Here is a 26,975-nt window from a genome sequence, read left to right as displayed (position 1 = left end):
CGAAAAACGTAGAAATGTTGACGCTGGTTAGGTTTGCAGTAGACTGCTGAGTTCATCATTTTCGTTTAAATGTATAACTTTAAAACAACGTTATCAGTGTATGAGAGCAGAATAAATACCTTACGGTAAAGATAAACGGCAAAGAGTGACTGACAGTGTGGGTATGTAACGTTACATGATGTTTCGATGAACTCATCTAGGATATTAATGTTTGCACGCTGGAGTTTCAATCAATCAACGATCAACTTCCTTAGGAATGTATTATATCCTTACCGTTACTTGTTTTTTTGTGTAACGTCAATACAGTCCAATGTTGCATATGTTATGGTTTGGTTTAGGACTCAATGTTATGTATTGCTATTTGTCTATCACACATAGGAAGACTTCTTGTCTATGGTCTCAATCGATTCAAACAAAGCTTCTTTTTTTTTTAACGTACATTGTATCCAATTATTTGTCTAACTGACAGGTGGTTAGTACGTTTCTTTTAACCATATGTATCCAGAATTTAGTGAGATATTCTCACTGAAACTTGACCGTGTAGGCTGAATATGCCCGTTCACATGTTGATGAAGACTGTAACATGGGGACGCGTTCAATGTACACCAATTCATATGTCAACTTCTACGTATTTTCCTCAAATTGTACGGATTTTAACCACGGAGGTCTTATGCAGACCTTGAGAGAAAAGGAAGTAACATCCCCATTAGTTTCAATGGCCGATGTCTGTAGAGGATCGGTGGTAACAGGAAGTAATGCTGGTCTCTGATTGGCTCTAACCAGTCACCGGTCAACCTTTATTTATATGTCAAATAAGCAGCAAGGGAAATCACAGCAGTAGAAGATACAGTTTTGACATCAAAATGATAAAGATGATCGCCTATTTCTTAAGAGTATTCGTTAAAGCACAGTGTTAGTGAAAGCAAACACTGATATCTATGCAAAAGGTTGCCTGATAACACAAATTCTCTCTTCAAAATATGTTTAATGAACTCTCCCACTTTTATTTAACTTCAATATAGGTGGGGTGACAGAATAAACATTACTCAGAATCAGAATGTGGTAAACTAGCTAAACTAGTTCCTCTTTAATCTTACAATTACACAATTTGACATTGGAAAAACAAATGAGCTAACAGGCTAATTCCTTCCATTCAGTTGCTTATCTATGTAAGTAAAGTTGTATCGTGTAATGAAAAATAAACTAATTTAGAGTTGTTCTGCTAACAATATGGTTAGCATATAGGCTACAGATCAACTAGATATCAGTTAAATGAAAAAGGGTATGGAATCAAATCAATGCCATAAATATTTTGTATCTGTAATAAAGATTTTGTATCTGTAATATAGATGTTGGATATGTGGAACCATCTACACTTTCAAAACCTATCTACACGGATTTCAAATACGAAATGTATCTACACTTTCAAAAACTATCTACACTTTCAAAAACTATCTTCACTTTCAAAATCTATCTGCAGATTTCAATTACGGATATCAGTTACGAATTACAGATTCTTTTTGGCACTGTTTTGACGTCTTTTCTAAAGAGCCAATCAGCGCTTTTGGCAGATTTTCTAAAGCGCCAATCAACACATTGTATCCTGTACTGACTAGCCAATCAGCGCTAGTGGAATTTGAAACACCACTAAACTGTCACCGTTTAGGTCTTTGTTCACTGCATTCTACCATGTAGAAGCTGATGAACACATAACACTCGTAACTCTCCTCCGGCTGTGGGGATTCGGAGATAAACTAATTTAGAGTTGATAGGCCAAAAATAGGCCTTCTTACTTGTGCCTTTTCTCGGTGTCTGTTCCGTGACTGCTGCCTGCATATACCGTTTCACTCAACTCTCCCAGCAGTTGCCAGCAAGCTAGCACTGATTGGCTAGTCAGTACAGGATACAATGTGTTGATTGGCGCGTTACAAAATCTGCCAAAAGCGCTGATTTGCTCTTGAGAAAGGACGTCAAAACAGTGCCAAAAAGAATCTGTAATTCGTAACTGAAATCCGTAATTAGTATTTGATATCCGTATCCGTAATTCGTAACTGAAATCCGTATCTGCAGATAGATTTTGAAAGTGAAGTTAGTTTTTGAAAGTGTAGATAGTTTTTGAAAGTGTAGATACATTTCGTATTTGAAATCCGTATCTGTAAATAGATTTTTAGAGTGAAGATAGTTTTTGAAAGTGTAGATACATTTTGTATTTGAAATCCGTATCTGTAGATAGGTTTTGAAAGTGTAGATGGTTTCACAGATACAAAATCTATATTACAGATAAAAAAATCTATATCACAGATACAAAATATTTATGGCATTGATTTGATTCCATAAAAAGGTGAGTTGGTTAATTATTAGGCTGAACTAATTTTGAAGAAAGAATTTGCGTAATCAGGCATTATTCACTTCACTTCACTTTCAAAATCTATCTGCAGATTTCAATTACGGATATCAGTTACGAATTACAGATTCTTTTTGGCACTGTTTTGACGTTACAGATAAAAAAAATCTATATCACAGATACAAAATATTTATGGCATTGATTTGATTCCATAAAAAGGTGAGTTTGTTAATTATTAGGCTGAACTAATTTTGAAGAAAGAATTTGCGTAATCAGGCATTATTTTGGATCAATGGACTAGATATAAGCCTAATTGGCTTTTACGATCAACATAAACACCTACCTACCTACCTACCTAGCCTACCTTATCTTGAAAAAACACATCATCTTTATCAGTTTGATACAGGGGCGTAGCCGACGGACGGGCCTGACAGGACCAGACCTGGCCATCGTGCTAAGCCCATCCAGTTACAAAGCATCATGCAATAATTGAATGAAATGTTATTCTGCCATTATAGATAATTTAATTACAAACAGCTTTTATGTAAAGAAAAAATGTCTGAATTTGAATTAGAATAATTCTTTAGACGTTTAACTGTCTTCTATATTAGCCAATTAACAAGTTTGCTTGGCTATCTCGGATACATTGCACCAGTGTGTGTTTAACTTAATTGGTTAACTTCAATCTAGCGTTACTTTTGTATGCTAGCAGGCTATACACAGGCTATACACATAAAATAATGTACCTTTGTAAGTGTAAGTGATGGCTTACCAAAATGATGTTTATTAGGGGTGGGAATCTATTGGCACCTCACGATTCGATTCGAAATCGATTCAGAGGTCAACGATTCGATTTAAAATCGATTATCGATTTAAAATCTATTTTGTAATAATAAAAAAAAAGAAGCTTTTCCTTGTCACAATTTTGACTTTCTATGAACAATCCAATAATCGATGCAGCTTGCATTTCAACATAAAATGGATGTGTAATTTTTTTAATTACAAAATCGATTATGAACTTTTCTGAATCGAGACAGAATCGTTTTAGAGAGAATCGAGAAAAATCGAATAATCGATTTTTTCCCCCACCCCTAATGTTTATACAATAGCGTACTTTAAAAAACACATTAATAGGAACCACTCTGTCTGTTTGCGGCTAGTGAGCTGTTAACCAGTTAATGCTGTCAGGTCAAATACCTTTCGTCAGAATTATAGACTGCACCAATAACTAGCCAACTTGTAGCCTACTGGACAATATGTTGATCCACTAGCTGAGTTGGCTTTAGAACAGAAATGAGCACTGTTGGGATGCAATACAGTAGAGGCTCAGAGATATTGAGAGATAACCTAATGAAAACAGACAGTATACTTGTATTTTTTCACTAAACAGCAAAACAGTGCCACAAGTTTTTTGGATTCATGAGTCTGACAGTTTCACAGACAGGTGCTAGGACAGTAGTCTGTTTGTGATTTAGGATGCTCACTGTTGCTGTTAATAAGCTTTTTGCTCTGTATTCACAGACACTCTCCACAGAAGAGACGTGTATTCTGGAGTATGAAGCCATTAAGAGATGCTATGTTGGGAGCATTTACTTTCTTTGCCTCTCCACTCCCTCATGATGTCTGTGGCAGCAATGGACTCCCTCTCACCCCCAACTCTATCAAGATACTGGGACGTTTTCAAGTTTTGAAAACCATCTGCCATCCCAGGCTATGCCAATATGTTGACATCTCCAGGGGGAAGCATGGTATGTTATAAGAGCAGTCATTTACAGACATTTTTTTTTCAAAACCTAATTGACCGCTATCCTGATCCTGAATAGGACCATTTTTTAATTTCCCCCAATATAATCAGCTTTTTGCTATTGTGGCTTGTAAGTGGACTTGACTCAAAGGCAGGAGTGGAGGAGGTTGGAGTTTTCTTAGATGTGCACAGGGGCCTAATAGAGAAGAAAAGAAGACACAACAATTAACCAGTAAACCTTCCAGGGTCAAATTGCCTATCCATAGTTCTGGCAAAGGGAAACTGAACTGTAGGGTCAATGTAACATTCAACCATTTCAAATTTCTGTCCTGTTCAGCAATGTAAGTTTGACATTATGTGTGTCTTAAAGGAGAACGAGTCCTAGCACCTAGTAGCCTCTTGTGACTTTGAGTTGTTTCATATTGTTTATGAAAATTACTGATTGGCTGAAATCTTTCAGAAACCGTCATGGAGACCAAAATATAACTGAAATTGGTTATACTGTCATTTTTCTCTTGATATGAATTATAGATTTGGTGAGTTGTTCTGCCTGCGTATACTAAAGTAAACATAAAATAAATGACATACATTGTTGAGGTCAAATGAACTGGCTAACCTAATGATGGCTCTTGTGACTCTTGATCATTCTCTTAGTTGAATGGGATTAGTAACGCTCCTTCAGTGAAAATAGGATGATGATTAGACGTGGTCCATGATTAGATATTAGGTGTATGATTTCACAACTGAATATATACTTAATGTTTCTTTCTATCTCTTTTAAAGAGCGGTTGGTGGTGGTGGCTGAACACTATGAAAATAACTTGATGAACTTCCACAAGCAGTGTAAACCACTCTGGTAAGACAACAGTGTTTACTTTCATTACATATTTCATTAGATATTGTTGCAAATTATCGTTACCTCTATGTTACCTCTATGTGGGCAGGATTTGATTTGGTTTAAAGTTGCTCCAACAGGGGGCGCCAAGTTACTATAAGCAGCCCTTTGTGGGTGATATAATTCTGAATACTTATGGGGTAATGCACATCTGCAAAAGTCCAAGTTCTTTACCATTATTGTTCTATTCCTAATTGTATTTTAGCAGTCCGAGCCTCCTTCCTAGTCTGCCTGATTAAGTGAGAACAAGGCAACAGATTTCAATTATAGCTTAGCATACATCTCTACACAGCATGCAATAAGGCACCTAACTAACAATGAAGCCTAACAAGGCAACAGATTTCAATTATAGCTCAGCATACATCTTTGCACAGCATGCAATAAGGCACCTAACTAACAATGAAGCCTATGCTACTGTCTGAAGCACAATTGTTAACCAAAGGAGGAAAAAGAGAAAAGAAAGTTGTTCTATATAGTTTTGGAATAGGCTAATTGTTGTGTGAATTGGAAAATGGAAGCTAATATCAGTTTTCTCTTCAGCCCAGATCCGGTCCTACAGATAGCTTATGAGATCTTAGAAGGACTGGATTACATGAACAGACATGGAATGGTTCATCGAGCCCTCTGTCCACAAAACGTCCTTCTGGACTGTAAGGTAAAAAGTTGGATTTGTAGTTTCTGCTGTGTTTGAGCCAGTTTACATGTATTTACCCTCAAATGTGGATATTTTCTGTTGGCCAGCTACCATGACATCCAGTAAAATACAAGTAACAATTCAATTCAGTATTATTGCACCCAAACAATGAAATTGCCTTAAAGGCCTTTTCATGGTCTGACCCCCCCTGGAGCAAGCACAGAAACACATATTTACAAGTAAAAAACTTAAGCATATTCATATAACTTTTTTGTTTTCCCCAGGGTAATGTGAAGTTGGCCAAATTTGGTTTTTATCACATGACAGATCGCGGTGCAGATGTGGACTTCCCCATAGGGTAATTGTACTAGTCTCTAGAACAATCTGAGAAAGCAAAAACTGCATATATAAATTGCATGTATGAATGAAAAAGATACTGTAAGTGTGACAAAATCACTTCTATCTCAGACACCCATCATATCTGGCCCCAGAAGTCATTGCCCAAGGCCTGACCCATCGAAGCAGCTCTTTCTATGGTAAAGCCCCCAGCGTATCTGGACCAAAGGCGGACGTGTGGTCCTTGGGAATATTGCTCTTTGAGCTGTGTGTGGTAAGCTTGGTGAAATGATTGTATCATTCAATGTGAAATCAACAGAGGCTTCCTGACTGACCATCTTGGATTTGCTTCATACTTTATGTAAATAGTGTCATCATGCATAGTGTGCATGGTACATTTTAAACCTTTTTCTTCTTTAGTGTCTGAGATAAAGGTGTGGGCCTCATTTTAGTCTGAGCATTACAAACATCTAGCATGAATAGTAAACAAGTTATGACTTACGCAACTTTGTATTTTTTGTAACACTCGTTTTTTTCCAATCCAAGATGCTCAATCAGGACATTTTTGTAAAATCTGTTGATTTGCCATATAGCCAGCCAGCTAGCACATCATTATTTGCCTTGTCATATCTTTAAGATGTTTTATTTTGAAATTTTTCTGTTTTCCCTTTTTTATTTCTTACTTAGCATGTTTGTTTTTTTGGGCACTATCTCCCATGCATCCAAGTATACAAAGCAGAGGCATATTCTTCTCTTGACTTAATGCAACAGTAGGTAGCAATTTACCACCTTTGAGGTATGTTTTTAAATGAGCGACTACTTTTGGGATCATCTTCTATTTAATTCTGATCTAATACGGTCATGTGAAGGACAGATAAACAGACCTGCTTTCCCACCTCTCAGGCTATGTGTTATGGAGATCATTTGCACTTATTCTTTCGTACATGCTTTTGAGGTATGCACTTCTCTAGATATGCAGTCAGCAGTTCACCATTTTCCTGGCAGCCAAGCTAAACCAGGGTGTGACCAAGTTTTCATCTGTTTTAAATGAATCACACCTCTTTCATGAGTCTGCCTTAATTCTTCATTTAAGCTCTGTGGGCGTGATCAGAGTGCTTAGGGGAGGATACTCGTAGGAGGGCATAACTGAAATGCGCTTAGAGGCACGTAAAAAAGCACTTGCATGTTTGGGAAAATAGTGCCTTTAGGTATTATTGTTTGTCAGTACTTATACAGAATAAAATATAACACTAAATGTTAGGTGTAACAAAAACTTAAGTAATCTGATTATTCTTACTTGACTTACTACGTCACTTTATCAATACTTTCTTTAAAGGGAAGGCGTCTCTGGCAGAATATTGAAAAGAATGAAAGCTTTAAATTTATACTCAACTTAGGTAAGTGGTTCTTTGTTGTATAGAAGCCATGTTTCAATGTTGTCATTATTTCTTGAATAGTGGATTACTCTAAAGGCACATCTCAATGTTGTCATTATGTATTAAATATTGGATTACTGTACTGTAGAGGCATTTCTCAATGTTGTCATTATTTCTTAAATAGTGGATTACTTAAAGGCGTGTTAGTAGTGTTATCACTGCAAAATTCTGAACCAAAGCACAATTTGGATTGTAGTCATGACAACAAATGGATCAAATGTATACAGAATTAGTACAGTAAAGCCTACAATGTAATTTTTTTTTCTCTCCCAGGCTGTATGGATGATATAGTCACAGTTCTTGCAGAGGAGCATGGCTGCTTAGAGGTGATTAAGGTGAGTTTATGTGAAGTATGTGATACTGTCCTAGTTTCTTCCCTCACCCTAATCCAGGTTCATAATACTAGGGGGCTCTTCCATCCCCAACCCTTACCCTAACCTGGGTTCGTATCCAATTCGGAAAACAGCTTTCACATCAATGAAAACAAACTGTACTAACAGCTTAAACAGACTCTGGTCTGCGACAAAAAGCTCTAGTGTGAAAGCACTCTAGTACTATGACATCGCCAGCCTCAATAAATCACATTGTGAGCACATCGTAGGGCTTGTCATGTAAGTACCTTCCTTCATCTATGTTTCATTGAATTAGGCCCATGACTTTACAAGAAGGCTCAAAAGTGGCCATGTTGTAAACGCTGCCATTGGTTGTTGACCCATTAAAAATAACTAAGTTCTAAACTCAGGTGTGTCTTGATGCGTGACATCATTTTGACTAGCTATCATGTCATGCAAATGGAACTCTGCCATTTGAACCGTTTAACGTTATTTAAACCTTTCCTTTAGCTAATTAGCTAGCATAGCTACTAGGCAACCATAGCAACCAAGTAACACTGTTTGCTGCATAACCTGAAGCAAAGTGTAATTTCTCAAAATCAGCTCACCTATAAAAGGCAGTCTTGGGTTCATAGTGATCACAACCACTTGCGGATGATGTTAAATAGGTAGTGTGCAGTAATGTATCTATCATTGAGATGAATGAAATCTAATAAGATATACCGGTTTTACAGGAATTGCCTGAGAATTTGACCATTTTACTCAGAAAATGCTTAACGTTTCTTCCTTCTAAAAGGTAGGTTCAAAGATGTTGCTTATTAACTGAAATATTGATTTACAAGTTTGCAGTTTTTGTAGATAGACACTTCACAATGCAAGCATTATGCATAGTAGTATAAGAGGTTCTTTGATTAAATATATAATAATAATATATAATATAAACAACATGCTGTTTTTGCTGTAGGCCCACACCTGCCCAGCTCTTGGATGACCCTGTGCTTGAGCATGTTTCTGGCCTAATGGAGCCTTTCTATAAGCCGATCAGCCTCTTCTCATCCTCCCTACGCTCCGCCCACCTGGAACTCCCTGACGACATCACTAATCTGTGCAAAGGTGTTGTCTTATACTGGTCCCTAGTGCACACACCACACTGGGCACACTCATACTGGTCCCTAATGCACACTGGGCACACTCATACTGGTCCCTTATGCACAGATCACCATGGGCACACTCATATTGGTCCCTAATGCCCATATCACACTGGGCACACCCATACTGGTCCCTAATGCCCATATCACACTGGGCGCACTGATACTGTTCCCTAATGACCATATCACACTGGGCGCACTGATACTGTTCCCTAATGACCATATCACACTGGGCGCACTGATACTGTTCCCTAATGACCATATCACACTGGGCGCACTGATACTGGTCCCTAATGACCATATCACACTGGGCGCACTGATACTGGTCCCTAATGACCATATCACACTGGGCGCACTGATACTGTTCCCTAATGACCATATCACACTGGGCACACTCATACTGGTTCCTAATGACCATATCACACTGGGCACACTCATACTGGTCCCTAATGACCATATCACACTGGGCACACTCATACTGGTCCCTAATGCACATATCGTGTCAACATCAAATTATTTTACATTATAAAAGTTGGTTACCACTGTATCCAACTTAAAAAACCCAAGAGACAAAGCTGTATTGCAAATGAAAACCAAGTGGTAATGTCCTGCATTGTGTTGGTCTAACTAATAATTTAAATTAAATAATATAATATAAAACTAATAATATCTGATACTCATATTGGTCCCTAATGCCCATATCACACTGGGCACACCCATACTGGTCCCTAATGCCCATATCACACTGGGCGCACTGATACTGTTCCCTAATGACCATATCACACTGGGCGCACTGATACTGTTCCCTAATGACCATATCACACTGGGCGCACTGATACTGTTCCCTAATGACCATATCACACTGGGCGCACTGATACTGTTCCCTAATGACCATATCACACTGGGCGCACTGATACTGTTCCCTAATGACCATATCACACTGGGCGCACTGATACTGGTCCCTAATGACCATATCACACTGGGCGCACTGATACTGGTCCCTAATGACCATATCACACTGGGCGCACTGATACTGTTCCCTAATGACCATATCACACTGGGCACACTCATACTGGTCCCTAATGACCATATCACACTGGGCACACTCATACTGGTCCCTAATGATCATATCACACTGGGCACACTCATACTGGTCCCTAATGCACATATCGTGTCAACATCAAATTATTTTACATTATAAAAGTTGGTTACCACTGTATCCAACTTAAAAAACCCAAGAGACAAAGCTGTATTGCAAATGAAAACCAAGTGGTAATGTCCTGCATTGTGTTGGTCTAACTAATAATTTAAATTAAATAATATAATATAAAACTAATAATATCTGATATAGACAGTATAGACTCTCAGTACCTCACATGTGTTACACTGGTACTCATATGACTCTGTTTGAATCCTAAGATGAAGGGGAGGACTACCTCACAGAGAGGGCCATCGATGAGGTGTATTACCTCTGGTGTCTTGCTGGTGGAGACCTGGAGAAGGAGCTGATAAACAAGGACATCATCCGGTCCAAACCGTCCATTTGCACTATATCAAAGTAACTACTATTTCATTTTCTATCCGTTAGTGATCGGTCTGTGATCCTCATAATACATGTTGTTTTCGGGTGAAGTGAAGTTGCATTTTGTTGTATTGTTATTTTTAACATCGAATGAGTGTACGTTTGTCTTGTTGTTCAATCCCCTTTTTTTTTTCAGAATAATTTTGGATGATGGGCAGTCATTTGGTCAGGGCAGGGACAGAAGTTTTCTCTTGGATGATACCACTGTGACCCTGTCACTGTGTCAGCTCAAAAATGTGAGTCATATGTTAATGCTGTTTTTCAGTTTGTTGAAATTATCATGTAGGCAGATATTGAACAGCTTATATTGTTTATATCAGTGTTTTGAAGTGCTTGTAGTCACTTAAATAGCAGGTACACATTGTCAGTTCCTGTTTGAACATAATACCTTACTATTGACATTCTAGAGACTGAAGGATGTGGCTGGTGAAGCATATTATCCACTGCTGGAGGATGAGTATGGAAACATTATATATATTATTGTATATATACATATACTACATACTGCATACATTACATTTTATATATACAGCCGCGGAAAAAATTAAGATACCACTTAAAAATTATAAGTTTCTCTGGTTTTACTATTTATTGGTATGAGTTAAAGTAAAGTTAACATTTTAGTTTTATTCTATAAATTACTGACAACATTTCTACCAAATTTCAAATCAAAATATTGTCATTTAGAGCATTTATTTGCAGAAAAATGACAATTGGTCAAAATAGCAAAATAAATGGAATGTTTTTAGATCTCGAATAATGCAAAGAAAACAAGTTCATATGCATTCTTAAACTACACAATACTAAGGCCCAATTTACACACAGGTTTTCGCGATGTCGGCACAGCCGACATCTGTACACCGACAGCTTTATTCAGCGTCTAAACGCAAATTTAACTGTCGGTGTGCCGATGTCGGCCGAATTTCAGCCGACAGCCCCGTACCATTCGCCCGACAGCCCATCGGCAGTCCCCGACATCTTCTAAGTGCGTGTAAACGCGACCCGACATCTGTTAGGCATATTACAGACAGTGTTGCTAGGCAACATTGCTATCAACAGAGGCAAACTGAGAAACTTCCTGCGGTGTGTGTAAATGTGCCCCGACATCTACGTGCAGATGTCGCGCAGATGTCGCCGACATCGCGAAAACCTGTGTGTAAATTGGGCCTAATGCTTTAACTTAGGAAGAGATCAGAAATCAATATCTGGAAACACCGCATCTTTTTTGTTATTTTGACCAATTGTCATTTTTCTGCAAATAATGCTCTAAATGACAGTATTTTTATTTGAAATTCAGTAGAAATGTTGTCAGTAGTTTATAGAATGAAACAAAAGTGTTAATTTTGCTCAAACACATATATGTATACAGTACTGTGCAAAAGTTTTAGGCAGGTGTGAAAAAATGCTATGAACTAAGAATGCTTTGAAAAATGTAAACAATAAATGTTTATTTTTTTATCCATTTACATGGTAAGACTGAGCACAGCAACAAGACACAACGTTGTTATACTGCATCAGCAGGGTCTCTCCCAGACAAAGATTTCAAAGCAGACAGGGGTTTCAAAATGTGCAGTTCCAGCTCTTTTGAAGAAGACGTTGAGGATCGTAGACGCAGTGTTCAGCCAAGGAAACTTAATGCAGCTGATGAAAAACACATCAAGCTTATTTACCTTCGAAATCGGAAGATTTCAAGCAGTGGCATCAGCTCAGAACTGGCAGAAACCAGTGGTACCCAGGTACAGACATTTACTGTCCGGGGAAGTCTGGCCAGAAGTGGTCTTCATGGAAGAGTTGCAGCCAAAAAGCTCTACCCCGACAAGGAAACAAGGCCAAGTGACTGAACTAAGCACGTAAACATAGAAACTAGGGTGCAGAAACATGGCAGAAGGTGCTCTGGACTGATGAGTCAAAATTAGAAATATTTGGCTGTAGAAGAAGGCAGTTTGTTCGCTGGAGGCTGGAGAGAGGTACAATAATGAGAGTCTGCAGGCAACAGTGAAGCATGGTAGAGGTTCCTTTCCAGTTTGGGGCTGCATTTCTGCAAGTGGAGTTGGAGATTTGGTCAGGATGAATGGTGTCCTCAATGCTGAGAAATACAGGCAGATACTAATCCATCATGCAATACCATCAGGGAGGCGTATGATTGGCACCAAATGTATTCTGCAGCAGGAACATAACCCCAAACATACAGCCAATGTCATTAACAACTATCTTCAGCTTAAAGAAGAACAGAAAGTCCTGCAAGTGATGGTATGACCCCCACAGAGCCCTAATCTCTACATCATCGAGTCTGTCTGGGTTTACATGAAGAGACAGAAGAATTTTAGGAAGCCTACATCCACAGAAGATCTGTGGTTAGTTCTCTAAGATGTTTGGAACAATTTACCAGCCGTGTTCCTTCAAAAACTGCGCAAGTGTATCTGGAAGAATTGATGCTATTTTGAAGGCAAAGGGTGGTCACACCAAATATTGATTTAATTTAGAATTTTCTTCTGTTCCTTCACTGCATTTTGTTAGTTTATGAAGAATTGATGAAAATAAAAGGGTTAACACTTCCATTTTTGAAAGCATTCTTAGTTTACAGCATTTTTTCACACCTGCCTAAAACTTTTGCACAGTACTGTATATATATACACACACACACAGACTTGTTTGAATTGGTATTAGAGGGTAAAATACACCGTATTTTCGAGACCTTACAACGAGATTTTTGTGATTGTCTTATTTATTTGTTTATTGGTTCAGTCAGCCTTCAAGGCATTTTGCAGAGATAGTGGCTCAGTATGTAGATAGTTCAGAGGCATGCAAGTGGAACAAACCTACAGCCTACAGTTCACCACTTTGCAGATAAGTAACCAAATTATTATTTACGTATATTATTTACCTATATTAAATCAATACTTAAAGCTGTACTATTGCTTGTAACTTGTGGTTGCCTGCAGTTAGTCAAGAACAGGGGAGGGGCATTGGCAGAGGTGTTGGTTCTGTTTGCCTTCACTGTTTCCACGAAGGTGCAATATGTAATAATTTCAGTTTAAAACATTTATAAATGAAATAAAATATCAAGAATATCAATCTGAATAAATAATAGTTTGCACGTAATCTCAGCAATGCCTATGATGTCTAATTAGCACATTAACCAGCTACTATCGACCTGGCTTCTTTCATAATACCATGTTGTACCACAAGAGGTGATAGTGAGCCATGGTAGCGACAGGGATGCAAACTTGTCACCTTTCGGCGAAATTCGCCGTTTTTGTTCCGAAAAAGGTCATTTGTGTGATTCATGGAGATCTGCAATAAAAATATTTCGTCACAAATATTTATTCCAAGCTTGTTTGTTTGGCCAACCTGTGTAATCATGTCATCTTCGGGTCTGTAGCTGCTTTGATGCCGTACCAGACATAGACATATATAGGTCTATATATGTCTATGGTACTAGACAGGAGTGACGTTAGGACGCTTCAAAAACGTCAGGCTTTCTAACGTAGGCTAACGTGCTAATGTCAGACAGTTCGCTGACATACGCATCGCAAATCACAACCATTTTTGCTGGTTACAATAACGGTGTTATCGGATAGTAGCCTACAGTGTCTATTTCTCAGGAACCTTTGAAAAATCTAAGCGAGAAAACAACGATAAATGTACCTACCATACCTTCACATTAAAAAAAACCTAAAATAAATAATGGGAAATCAACGGAGCAAAGGCTTACTCTGATATCGATGTAATGTTAGCGAATGAGGGGTGAGAAGCCCCCTACCTACCCTTGCTAATATTTATTACGTTCGTCCAGAGCCAAATCTATTTTTGAGGTTCCAAATATTTTCAAAGCAGTTTGTCTTTGAATGTGAGGAGTCGATCGAGTTATTTTATGTTCCGTCGTTTGAAGCAAACCTTTTAGCCCTGGCATTGGTCTCCCATTATTTATAACTTCACTGGAAGGGAAGTCCATTTTCCAGGCTCTCGCACGCCCCCTTCAGTGAGGCAGAGGTTAGGTATGCCTTCCATGCTTTTTCACTGTGGTTTTATGTCTAAATAGCTTCTACACATACGTGAAATACACTACCTATTCTATGGATACAAACGACATAATAAAATACAAATATAAATTGTAAAATAAAATATGAATATTTCAGGGATGACAAACAATGAGAAAGCAAAAGGCATGCGCTCAACCCAGTGTGTGAGGGATTGTCGCTGCCTCATCTCGCGAGTCTCCTCTCTGTATGAACAGGACATGGTCAAATTCAGCGATTTTGATTATAAAAATGTTTGGGATCATTGTAATCATATAAAAATAACATTTAAAGCACAGAAGTAAACATATAAACAGAAGTAAAAAACAAAGAACTGGCTTCATTTCTCATTCCCTCGTTCGGAAAAGAATCAAGGACGAGTTAAAGGGGTTGTGAAAGTTGATAACCATCCAAGCTAAATAGCCGCAACTTATTTGTGTTTTACTGGAATAACATTGAAGCATATGCAAAAAAAGTATATATATATATATATATATATATATATATATATATATATATATACAGTACTGTGCAAAAGTTTTAGGCAGGTGTGAAAAAATGCTGTAAACTAAGATAATTTCAAAAATGGAAGTGTTTATTTTCATCAATTCTTCATAAATTAACAAAATGCAGTGAAGGAACAGAAGAAAATTCTAAATTAAATCAATATTTGTTGTGACCACCCTTTGCCTTCAAAATAGCATCAATTCTTCCAGATACACTTGCGCACAGTTTTTGAAGGAACTCGGCTGGTAAATTGTTCCAAACATCTTAGAGAACTAACCACAGATCTTCTGTGGATGTAGGCTTCCTAAAATTCTTCTGCCTCTTCATGTAAACCCAGACAGACTTGATGATGTAGAGATCAGGGCTCTGTGGGGGTCATACCATCACTTGCAGGACTTTCTGTTCTTCTTTAAGCTGAAGATAGTTGTTAATGACATTGGCTGTATGTTTGGGGTTATGTTCCTGCTGCAGAATACATTTGGTGCCAATCATACACCTCAATCATCTGCCTGTATTTCTCAGCATTGAGGACACCATTCATCCTGACCAAATCTCCAACTCCACTTGCAGAAATGCAGCCCCAAACTGGAAAGGAACCTCTACCATGCTTCACTGTTGCCTGCAGACTCTCATTATTGTACCTCTCTCCAGCCCTTCGGCGAACAAACTGCCTTCTTCTACAGCCAAATATTTCTAATTTTGACTCATCAGTCCAGAGCACCTTCTGCCATGTTTCTGCACCCCAGTTTCTATGTTTTCGTGCTTAGTTCAGTCACTTGGCCTTGTTTCCTTGAGCTTTTTGGCTGCAACTCTTCCATGAAGACCACTTCTGGCCAGACTTCCCCGGACAGTAAATGTCTGTACCTGGGTACCACTGGTTTCTGCCAGTTCTGAGCTGATGCCACTGCTTGAAATCTTCCAATTTCGAAGGTAAATAAGCTTGATGTGTTTTTCATCAGCTGCATTAAGTTTCCTTGGCTGACCACTGCGTCTACGATCCTCAACGTCTTCTTCAAAAGAGCTTGAACTGCACATTTTGAAACCCCTGTCTGCTTTTTTTCCACGGACCACTTCTTTGTCTGGGAGAGACCCTGCTGATGCAGTATAACTACGTTGTGTCTTGTTGCTGTGCTCAGTCTTACCATGTAAATGGATACAAAATTAACATTTATTGTTTACATTTTTCAAAGCATTTTTAGTTCATAGCATTTTTTCACACCTGCCTAAAACTTTTGCACAGTACTGTATGTGTGTGTGTGTGTGTGTATATGTGTATATATATATATATATATATATGTATATTCCGCTAGGGGGTTTGGGTCCTTGTCACCTTTTTCATCCCTGATGACATTTTATCGGTTAACATTAAGACCCCATCATGTTTTTTTAAGTTATTGGCTGCCCTTAGAGTTTTGGGATGTAGTTCTCATTTAGACCACCATCGTAAAAACAAATTGTAGTCAAATTGAGGTTTACATTCCAAGGAAAATTGGAATGATAGGATAAATGAAACCAATGAGAGTGACAATCACCTAGCTATTAGGTAAGGTGTATATCAAACATGTAGACACCCATAGGACATTTTAGTTCTCAAAGATGGATCTTTGAAAATGTGTCCTCCTCAGTGGAGGTTTGCAAGATTAAACTAATGTGTGTGGCCTTGTCTTTTCTTCTTTGTAGGCAATCTAATCTACCCCATTCCAGCAGCAACAATGAGCTTTCTTCTTCAGTCTCCCTGCCACTCATCATCCGCGAGAGAGACACAGAGTACCAATTAATGCGTATTGTACTCTTTGATAGGCTTCTCAAGGTTTGTCATAGACATATAGGAATTATATGGTTGTTACCACTTACCACATTATGAAAATTCTAGTTTGTCTTGTTAAATGTACTTTTGATTGTAAATGTAATCTAGTTTTCTTTGAATTCTAAGCATCTTAGTGATGACTCTACATTTGTGATGTTAGGCTTATCCATACAAGAAGAATCACGTGTGGAAGGAAGCTCGTGTGGACATTCCTCCTCTCTTTAGAGGCTTGGTGTGGGCAGCTTTACTTGGTGTGGAGGTAAGCAAAGCGGGATGTTTTGTCATGTATAGTTTCTTAACATTGCGTCATATTCATTAAATGACTCTTTGCTAAGGATTTTCATGTCAAAATCTTTCATATGGTTTCCTTGGAATGATACTTGGAAAACAACAACAACCATTGTTTAGTTTGCTTATATAATGTGTAATCACCTAGATAAGCATTTTTCAAATTTGGTCAAATGCAGTCTGGTCCAAAGCACAGTGCTGATCAAGTGAGAGTGATGGTGACGTGAGGTTTAGTCTACAGCTGATGCCACAAGACTGTATGATCTTGTCATTTGGTAAAAAAAAAAAGGAATCCCTCCCCAAAGGGCGCTATGAACTACTGAGGTGTTTCAGTTCGGCTGACATCAAGATGGCCATGGCCTGCTCTGTGACACATATAAGCACAGATAGGAAGAGAACACGTTTTAGAGACTGTGAGAAAGGCAAGGATTAGACAGATAAGGAAACAAGAACAAATGATTGACAAAAGTCTGAATATGACTCTTTGGAAACACGGTAGGCAAATAGGAATGATTGAGTATTGAGTAACTGATTAACTATGTAACTATGTCCTTCAGAGGTCAGAAAAATGGTCAGTATTGTAGGTATAGTTGAGGTACAGTTATTTGGCAGTTTTTTTTTGCCAAATTCCCTTACCAGAGAAATGCAACAAAAAAGAAAATGAAAAAGAATATCAAAAGTGACAAAAATGAAGGTATAATGCGCATAAGATTAGTAATGATATCAGATTATAATAATACAATACAACACTAATGATAATACCAAAATCATGGTAAAAAGGGTGGTCTTTAAAATTATGAGTATACCAAGGCTGTCGCTAAAAAAAAATCTCAATTGTAAGGAGTAGAATATCATTCGGACACCAATAAAGGGGCTTTGCAGTTCTGTATGAATAATCTATTGAACATTTCCGGTAGCGATTCACATATGCAAGATTAGTTATGTCTTTCTATATATTTAAATATGTTTAATGCCACATTAGTGAATGAAAATAGTTTCTTTTTTATCATTTCCAAGAAATTGACAATTTAATTGAGATATAAAGCAGTAAGATAAGGAGACTGAAGATTTCAGATTTTTTTCCGGTTCAAATCCTCTTTATTCAGTTTTTTTAAATGAAATATCACATGTATTACCACTAAATGTGAGATATCACATCTATATCTTATTCTTTTCTAAAACAAGGGAGATATTCAAGCAAAATATGACGGCATTGATAAAGACACCCCTATACCAACAGATAGACAGGTAAAGTAAAGGTCCTGTTGGTTTCTTTATGTAGTGTGTTGTGTGTGTTGGTGTCTTGATGTTGTGTGTATGTATGACTTTATATGTCAGTTTAAATTTAAATTGTATTACTTGTATAATTGTATAACTTGTATGTTCTAACTATTGGCTTTATTGGCATGACAAGGCATTCGTTGTGCCAAAGCAGTCATAAAAAGGATATGGAGTTCAAGGAACAAGAGATCTAAATGGCTGTGTAGATTTACAAAGACTTAAACTTACATAAAATAAACATGGATATTACAGGGGAAACAGCAAAACAATATATTTAAAAAATGTTCCTGTTAGTTATTATAGGCATTTTTGATTAAATAGATGGAAACCTAATTTGATTTGCTAAATGCACACGTGTTTTTGTGTCTGCCAGATTGAGGTGGATATCCCCCGCTGCCATCAGTATGATGAGCTCTTGTCCTCCCCACAAGGGCATGTGAAGTTTCGAAGGGTTCTGAAGGCCTGGGTGGTATCACACCCTGATCTGGTCTACTGGCAGGGTGTGTATTTCAAATGAATCTAAATGCTTGTATGCGGCAATGTGATGGATTCAATTCTTAATTAGTTTTATGTATACAGAAAATGGGAAAAATGAAAAGCATTTTGGCATTTTACTCTCATTTCCCACTTCAGGTCTGGATTCCCTATGTGCGCCATTCCTCTATTTGAACTTCAATAATGAGGGTAAATCACTTTTACAGCTTTTTAGTAGTAGTGTAAATAGGCAAAGCACTGGCAATTTGGACCACTGTAAAACTAAAACCACAGCAGACTGATTTAAATATTTTTGTTCATATCTTCTTCCTTCAAGCTCTGGCTTATGCGTGCATGTCTGCATTCATCCCAAAATACCTCTACAACTTCTTTCTGAAGGACAACTCGCATGTGATACAAGGTGAGCTACCTACATTCTCAGAATAGAATAGAAATCTACCCAAATCTATTTGAGTAATTTGCCTGTGGCTGTTATCAAGACCACCTTGCAGGGTTCCTGCAGTTCCTTAAAATATCTTAAAAGGCATTGAATTCATATATCTAAAAAATAAGGCCTTAAATGGTATTAAAATGTCTTAAATCAATATTTTAAGTCTTAAAAATGCTAAGACATTGAAAGTAGGATTGTATTTACTTATTTTGATGAAGTCTTTTTTGCTCTATCTCTTTTTCAGAGTATCTGACTGTCTTCTCTCAGAGTATTGCATTCCACGATCCGGAGCTCAGTAGTCATCTGAATGAAATTGGCTTCATTCCAGATGTGAGTTAAGCTTGAACTAATACAGATTTTGAAAATGTGCTAGAGGAAATCGAAAAAAAAAAACCTTGAGAATAAAGGCGCCTTATTCTGTTGATGTCATTAAAGGTGTTTATTAAAGTGCTTATTTTGGTCAGGTGTCAGGAACTAAACTCCAAAGTTGAACAAAACACCTAGCTTATATGTTAATATTATCATGTGATTGCTCCATAACACAAATTGTTCTTCTTACGTTTTATTCTACTGGTTTTGTATGGTTTGGTGAATTGATATCCAAGTGGTGTTAACATCCTTCCATGGGATGTAGGCTATTGCATCCTTATATTTTCCGATACTGACCGGCGGACTATAGTTTATCCAGCTAATTATATGGTTACTTGTTACGATAGGAGACATTCCTCCAAATTACCTATGTCTAATGATTTTATTGCCGTTTGGTGACATCCGCTAAGAAAAAAAATTTCTTCATGATAATAGAACTAAAAAGTTTCAGGTGTTGCGTAGCAACCTGTTACTTGCGGACTTGAAGTTACAATGACTTTCTGTTAAGTTAAAAGAACAGTCCATTTGCGCAATGATATAAAAGAAGAGAATTAGAAGCACAAATCCTGTTGCCAATGGCAGCGGTCATTAATGTTTCGCAGCAGTCAAAATAAAAAAATATCAGACCGCCGAACGTTGGGGTGGCCCATTCAAATCCATGGAACTTTTTGCAACATTTTGTGGAGCATTATAATAAAATAAGATATAGCTGATGCTGCTGTTTCATAGATTCACCCATTGAGCTGAGGTTGATGGATGCAACATAGGAGAAGCCCTAGCACCCATTACCAGTTTTGATGTAAACATAATCACCATGATGGTCCTCATACTCTCTGACCATTTATAAGCCTAGAGATTGTAATGTTTCCCAGCTTGAGTGTCACAGTTATCTAATCTGTTCTTAACTTATTTTTCTGTTTTGCTGTTCACAGCTTTATGCCATTCCATGGTTCCTTACGATGTTCACACGTAAGTACAGCATGAACTGCATTTGAAAATGATACGGTACCAAACCATACGTACATGCAGAGGTTGAGGTCAGTGTTAGTGTAATTAAAGTTACTAGTGCAGTGCCCGTAGGAATTATGCATTCTGTAGTGTTAGCAGACGTAGGTGTAGCTGTTGGGTAGTGTAATAGCAAGACATATTTGCACATCGGAAAACCTCTCTCATTGCGTCAGTATATGCATGAACGCATGGTCACTGGTCTAGGCTAACCAGCAACGTTGAATAGAAAGATAACTCTTATACAAATACATCAAACTACAATATACTACTTAACATGGTAATGAGAGTTGGTTACATGCTAGGCCCATACGCATCAGCTGGGGTAACATCTATGACGACGACTGTTCTATGACTATGAGATAATTTGCTTTCTCTGAATTACTACACTACCCATAGTGCCTCACTACCCATAGTGCCTACGGCAAACTATAAAATACAAATATGTCGCGAACTATGCATTCAGAAATCTTCAAAATCAAGGATGCACAGGTTCATGACATGCGTAAGCTACATGCGAAATCTCATAACTAACGTAACTAACGTCAGGGAGATACGCCCTAGACAGACAGACAGACAGACACACAGAGATTTCTGGATTTATAGATAGATAGATAGATAGATAGATAGATTACATTTTTAAGTAGCAAGATCGTTGACCTGTTACCTTTTAAACCATTCTCTGTTTGAAATTGGAGGACCTTAAAACTCCTGCCAGTGTCCACCGACGTGAAGCATATATATATAAATATATATATATCTATGTAAACAGTGCCTGCTAATGTGGCCTTTCTAGTTTCATATTAAATTGTGTGAACAGATAATATCCCCTCTAACAGTAGTAATGATATCCTCATTCTTCTGTCCATGTCTTGACTATCTTTTTTTTCCCCCAGATGTCTTCCCTCTTCACAAGATTTTCCACCTGTGGGACACACTGTTACTAGGCAACTCCTCATTCCCTTTCTGCATCGGTGTGGCCATCTTACAACAGCTCAGAGATCGCTTACTGGCCAATGGCTTTAATGAATGCATCCTGCTTTTCTCTGATCTACCTGGTAATAACACTGACAAACATAGTTTATGAAATAACAGTTACAATTTTGTTTTGGTTTATTTCCAGTTTATCGGTGTTCCTTGTAGATATGATATTTATGAGTGGGCTCTTTAACCTTGATCCAATAATTAAAGTGGATAGTTAATCGTATATTGTTAAGCCAGTCGTCAATCAGTTAACTTGTTCCGAAGTTTGCAATAAAGTTGCATAAATTGTTACTTTATCCATTCGTTTTTTTTTATATAGGGCAACTTTTACAAGTGAGGTAGAATGCAATACATGCAGTGGCATAACTTCAAATTGGCTCCCATGCTTTGAGTCCCAGCTGGTGAATTGAAATGGACATTTGGTGTCTCTCTTTCAGAAATTGACATTGAACGCTGTGTCCGGGAATCCATTAATCTTTTCTGTTGGACTCCCAAGAGTGCCACCTATCGACAGCATGCACAGGCTCCCAAAACCACAGGCGATGGTAGCAGTATCAGCAGCTTTGGCAAAACCAGTATCTACCTTCAGTCAGACTATCAAGACTTTACTAAGACCGATTTGGTGAGTTTGTTTTTGATCATTAAACTTCCAATGGCACTTCATAGATCGGTAAGAAGTAGATAGTATCATGGTGATAGGTGTGTAGTATCATCAGAAACAATGGTAACAGCTTATAAGAACCCACAAATTACCCCAAGTTTCCAAACCAAAAATGATCAAATGCTGTGGTAACAAGTCTGTAACAAAATGTTAATCTTGTAGGTAATATGAAAAATGTGTAATCATTTATAAACTATTAATTTACTTTGTAAAGGAATATGTAGGCAGTTGCTGCAGTATTATGCTGGCCTAGTTGTTTTCTTGTCACCAGAAACAAATTATAAACTACTTTTGTGGAAATTACATGGTATCAGGGCTGTAAAATGTGATGTGAATGTTTCATTTCACTGCTATGTGAAATAGGCTATGAAAACTGTTCATATCAACATGTTACTCTAAATTCAGATTAATTACAAGATACTACATTTGGCTAAATACTTTTTACCACAGTAGTTACTAACCTATTGTTTAGATACAGTATTGTAATTAAGTCATTTCTTGGTTCTTGGAGTTGTTCCCATAATTTTGGGTGATGCTACCCCCTTATATCTGTGATACCACTAACTTATTAACCGAGAGTGAGATCGTGCCGGGATATATCAAACTGAGGCTTTTGCGTATCGACCGAGCGATTAGCCAATCAGAACTCTCATACTATCGTTGCCGTATAATAACACCCAACTATTAACGAGCTGTAAAATAAAACCCTGCCAAACTCTGTCTGAAAATATTAATATTATAACCTGACATTAAAAGTCTAGGCAAATAATGAAAAATCCACCAACACCTGTGTCCGATTGTTTCTCATGTTCAAGATAACAATAGTTAGAGCAGCCAATCAGTTACTCCCTTAGCTGAACAAACACTATGTAAACCTATATTGTAAAGGTCAGCAAAATGTTAATAGCACGTAAGGGACAACAAGGACAATCCTGCCCTAAATCATAGTTTTTTTTAATTGAAACTGAGTGCATCTCGATCATCATCTTTTCTTTTCAGGTATAGATGATTAATTGAAGGGCAGGATTTATTTTTGAAAATCATTTAATCAATTAAACTGAACTGAAACTGAAGAAATTGCATTTTTTTCCCATTGAGGTTACATCAGCCTCTTGAAAGGGGAGAAAAAAACCCACCATGAACTAATCTATTCTCACCTAATCTCTTTACAGTCTCGGGAGCCGCTGAAGTTGTCTGACTTGAAAGCAGAGCTGTCTCCACGAATCTCTGCAGAAGACTTAATTGATTTGTGTGAACTCAGAGGCTCATCGCACTTCAAAACTCCCAACAAGAGAGCCAAAGTTGGCAAACCTAAGATACTGGCAGTGGACATCCGTAGCCCAGAGGAGTATCCTTCCTTAAAATTATCAGTTTTTACACTCTCATTGTTCTAACGCTCTTACAGTGGTGACAGTTTCTTTCTATTATAATACAAAAATGTATTGCGGAACAATCCAACCAGTTGTCATCAAATTTGGATGTTGTTAATGTATTGAATACGCAGTTTTGTTGGCGAAATTGCTAACTGGCGATAATCAGTGCATGAACCTTGTCAAAACCTGGGAGCACTTTTATTTTTTAGTGGGTAAGAAAACATGGCGCGTTATTTGTGTGTATTTTCATGCTTTACATCTAGGGTTTCAATTGATTGATTCACATTTATTAACTATCACGACAATAATTGTTTATTTTGTTAAACCATATGGTGATCAAAAATGCCACACTAGAATTTTTCCTTATTTAATGTAGGAGGCACTTTCTTTTTTATTCCTTTTTGTTGTGAATTTCACAAAGTAGATGCTTTCCCTCTAGTCTGTAAAGCATCTGTGGAGTTCCTGTGCCTTGTCTGATATTTTCGGATTAGTTTTTATTAATTAAGAGATCATATGAGCTCCGGTTTCGGTTTGCCCTTGACATAATGTTTTCAGCTTCAACCGAGGCCACATCTCTGGCAGCATCAACATCCCCTACAATCCATCATTCGGGTCTGATGGAGAGCTAGTCACCTGCCCTGCTGTTAATACCCTAAGCAGCTATAGAGGACGAGTGATCATAGTTCTCAGCAATATGGTGAAGAATGCAGTCATGGTAAGGATTGCACACAGCTGACCACTGATGATGTTAAAAATAATGATGATGCTATTTATCATGGATTCCATTGATACTGTATATGAATCCAATCATTTAATTAAGGCCAGAATATCACAAACAGTCCTTATGCTATGCCAATATGCAGTGGTGCAAATCAAGAGTGAGATTGGCCCTGTTCGGATAGTCTTCTGCTTAGGAAGGTTCCTAACTGAGTGAAATGACCCAGAAGTATCCAAGTGGCAGCCATAATAAGAGATGGTCGAATTCTCTAATTGCTTAGGAAAGGTTTTTCAGTGGTTCCTTTCCTATCAAAAGGAAAGAAGATAATATCGCCTCACAATTCTTTGTGGCAGCAACAACAACCTAATCAACAACCAATCAACGTGACCCACGCCAATAACATCTGCCTCTGCATAATTGGTAGCCTAGTGTAAGGGCAGTCTGATTCTCTTAGCACCGCAGTTGTCTTTTCTTAAGTCCTTATGAATTTTACTTCACATCTATTCTTGTGATGTTTGTGACCTCATGACGTTTTCCATTGAGTGGTTAGTTAAACTCAATAGGACAGACTATTCGGCCACAGCCCTTGTTTTTCTAAACGATCTAAGATACATATCAGAAAGAACCAAGCCAAATACCCGTAACATTTTTACGTTTTACAGTAATCATTATCATAGCTTAACAATTTGAGCAAAAAATGTAAATGAATTTCATTATATTCATAGTATTTGGTACACCTCTATTTTACTTTAATAATAGCATGCACTCAGGCTCCAGTTTGTGCAAAACCTGCCCCCTGGTGTTGAAGCATGATATGACCTATGTTCTAAAAAGCTTCTTGTGATGTCATGGAATACTTGGCATTCTCAGTCTTGAAGTACTTCCATAAATGTCCAGTAGGTTTTCGGTAAGGTGACTGTGAAAGGTGACTGTGAGTCCATGAAAGTCAGCACTCCTTACTGTTCTTTTGTCTTTAAGTAGTTGTTGCATTCATTAACTATATTTTGCATTACCACTGAACATTACCACACAATTTGCATTACCACTGAATATTAGATTAGAAAATACAACATTTAACGTGACTTCCGAAATAAGCCAAGCCTACTTTTTCCAAGCCCGGTTTTTCTATCCGAATACAGAGACAGAGACAGGTCATTAGGTTGGTTTAACAAATACAGATACAGATCATTAGGTTGGTTTAACAGATACAGACGTCGCTTTGCACCTCTAGTGTTTACTTGATCTTCACGTGACCATATACCATTAATATGAAATTGATACCAAAACTAGTTGTCTATAAAAACATACCTTAAAAAGTGGTTAATTCCTGCATACTACGTATACTTACATACATTACATACTACATATTTTCACATTATTTTCAAACTAGTATACTATCATTTTTGTCTGAAATGTTTGATCCTTGTCTCTCCCCAGTTTGCCACTCACCTGGTTAAATTGAATTATCCTCGTGTCTGTGTCTTGGATGGAGGCATCAACAAAATGAAGGTCACTGGACTCCTAACTGTGCCCTCTCCTCAGATATGATTTACAAACGTATTCAGGATAGGATGCTGCACAAAGCGTGCAGAATGTTTTGTGATTATAGACTTTTTCCTTTTACGAACTTGTTTTAGTCATCTATAACACAATCGTTGTATCATAGTGATAATCTGGATTTTGTAAGCGAGTATGTGTACAGTATCAGTATGTGGCCTCAAGAAATCATATGTTTTTTTTTAATCATTATTAGGAATATTACTGTTTATCTAGGGAAATACCCAACTGTCTTTGGTCCTAATGCTTAAATAAGTCTTTAATCCACGAAAGCACAAACCACATAAGCACTGAACAATGACTAATCTAGACTATATTAACTATGAAGTTAAGCATTAGCAAAGCTGTACAAAATGTTGCTTTCTAGCATTTCCATCAAGTTGCTTTATCCGTTTATGTACAGTTGTGTAAGCAGACATTAAGCACATTACTGTACACATGATTCAGTGCTCATTTTCCTTTGTTGGATTAGGATATTTCATGTAAAAAAAAAAAATCCAGAAAGTTCCCATAACCTAAATTATTAATAACAAAAAACATAATACTTATGTTTTTTTTATAATACCACCTTTCATGTAAGAAATTGAGCTCCAACTGAAAACCGTTTAAACTGTTTTTTATTATTATTTACTACTGTGTGTGTGTTCTCCTTACTTACTGCTGATCATACAACATAAAATAAACCATCTGACTCAAGTTCAAGACTCAAGAAAAGTTTCTTTTCAATGGAATCATTTCAATATTATATTTCATAGTTGACAGACAACACCAGTAGTAAACTGTGTCATTGATTCTGTACAATACTTCCAAACTGTACTTAACATTAATGTAACTACTAATGGTCCATGAAACGTTCTTTAATCTCATTGACATAACTTTTTTATCCACACTCTCACCCAGCTACTAGAATTAATTAAATGACCCCAGTTATTTCACTGAGTTAGATGGTGTATCTCATGTCTACCGCCGTAGTTACCACATTGAGTAATTCCACAGCACATCTTGGATTTAATGCATACTTTATGTACAT

At 37.4% G+C, this 26,975-nt stretch overlaps 1 protein-coding gene across 2 annotated transcripts; it reads left to right on the top strand.

The window, feature by feature from the left end:
- Positions 1-21: 21 nt before the first annotated feature.
- Positions 22-26,550, top strand: tbck (TBC1 domain containing kinase). Of its 2 annotated transcripts, none has more exons than XM_080857254.1 (26): positions 22-161; positions 3,866-4,092; positions 4,872-4,944; positions 5,524-5,638; positions 5,902-5,975; positions 6,086-6,227; positions 7,290-7,350; positions 7,663-7,724; positions 8,456-8,517; positions 8,686-8,834; positions 10,289-10,427; positions 10,588-10,687; positions 10,859-10,908; positions 16,658-16,787; positions 16,945-17,043; positions 18,258-18,320; positions 18,727-18,853; positions 18,987-19,037; positions 19,165-19,248; positions 19,523-19,608; positions 20,580-20,616; positions 21,549-21,710; positions 22,074-22,258; positions 23,470-23,645; positions 24,226-24,385; positions 25,826-26,550. In XM_080857254.1, exons 2-26 carry the CDS (start codon positions 3,900-3,902, stop codon positions 25,934-25,936), a joined length of 2,691 nt encoding a protein of 896 aa, XP_080713380.1. In that variant the 5' UTR covers positions 22-161; positions 3,866-3,899; the 3' UTR covers positions 25,937-26,550. The 2 variants fall into 2 exon arrangements, with proteins under 2 accessions (XP_080713380.1, XP_080713381.1); XM_080857255.1 differs by having other exon boundaries at positions 31-157.
- Positions 26,551-26,975: the final 425 nt, after the last annotated feature.

Source organism: Sprattus sprattus (assembly GCF_963457725.1).
Source record: "Sprattus sprattus genome assembly, chromosome: 18".
Classification (NCBI taxonomy): domain Eukaryota; kingdom Metazoa; phylum Chordata; class Actinopteri; order Clupeiformes; family Clupeidae; genus Sprattus; species Sprattus sprattus.
This window is presented reverse-complemented; position numbering and strand designations above follow the sequence as displayed.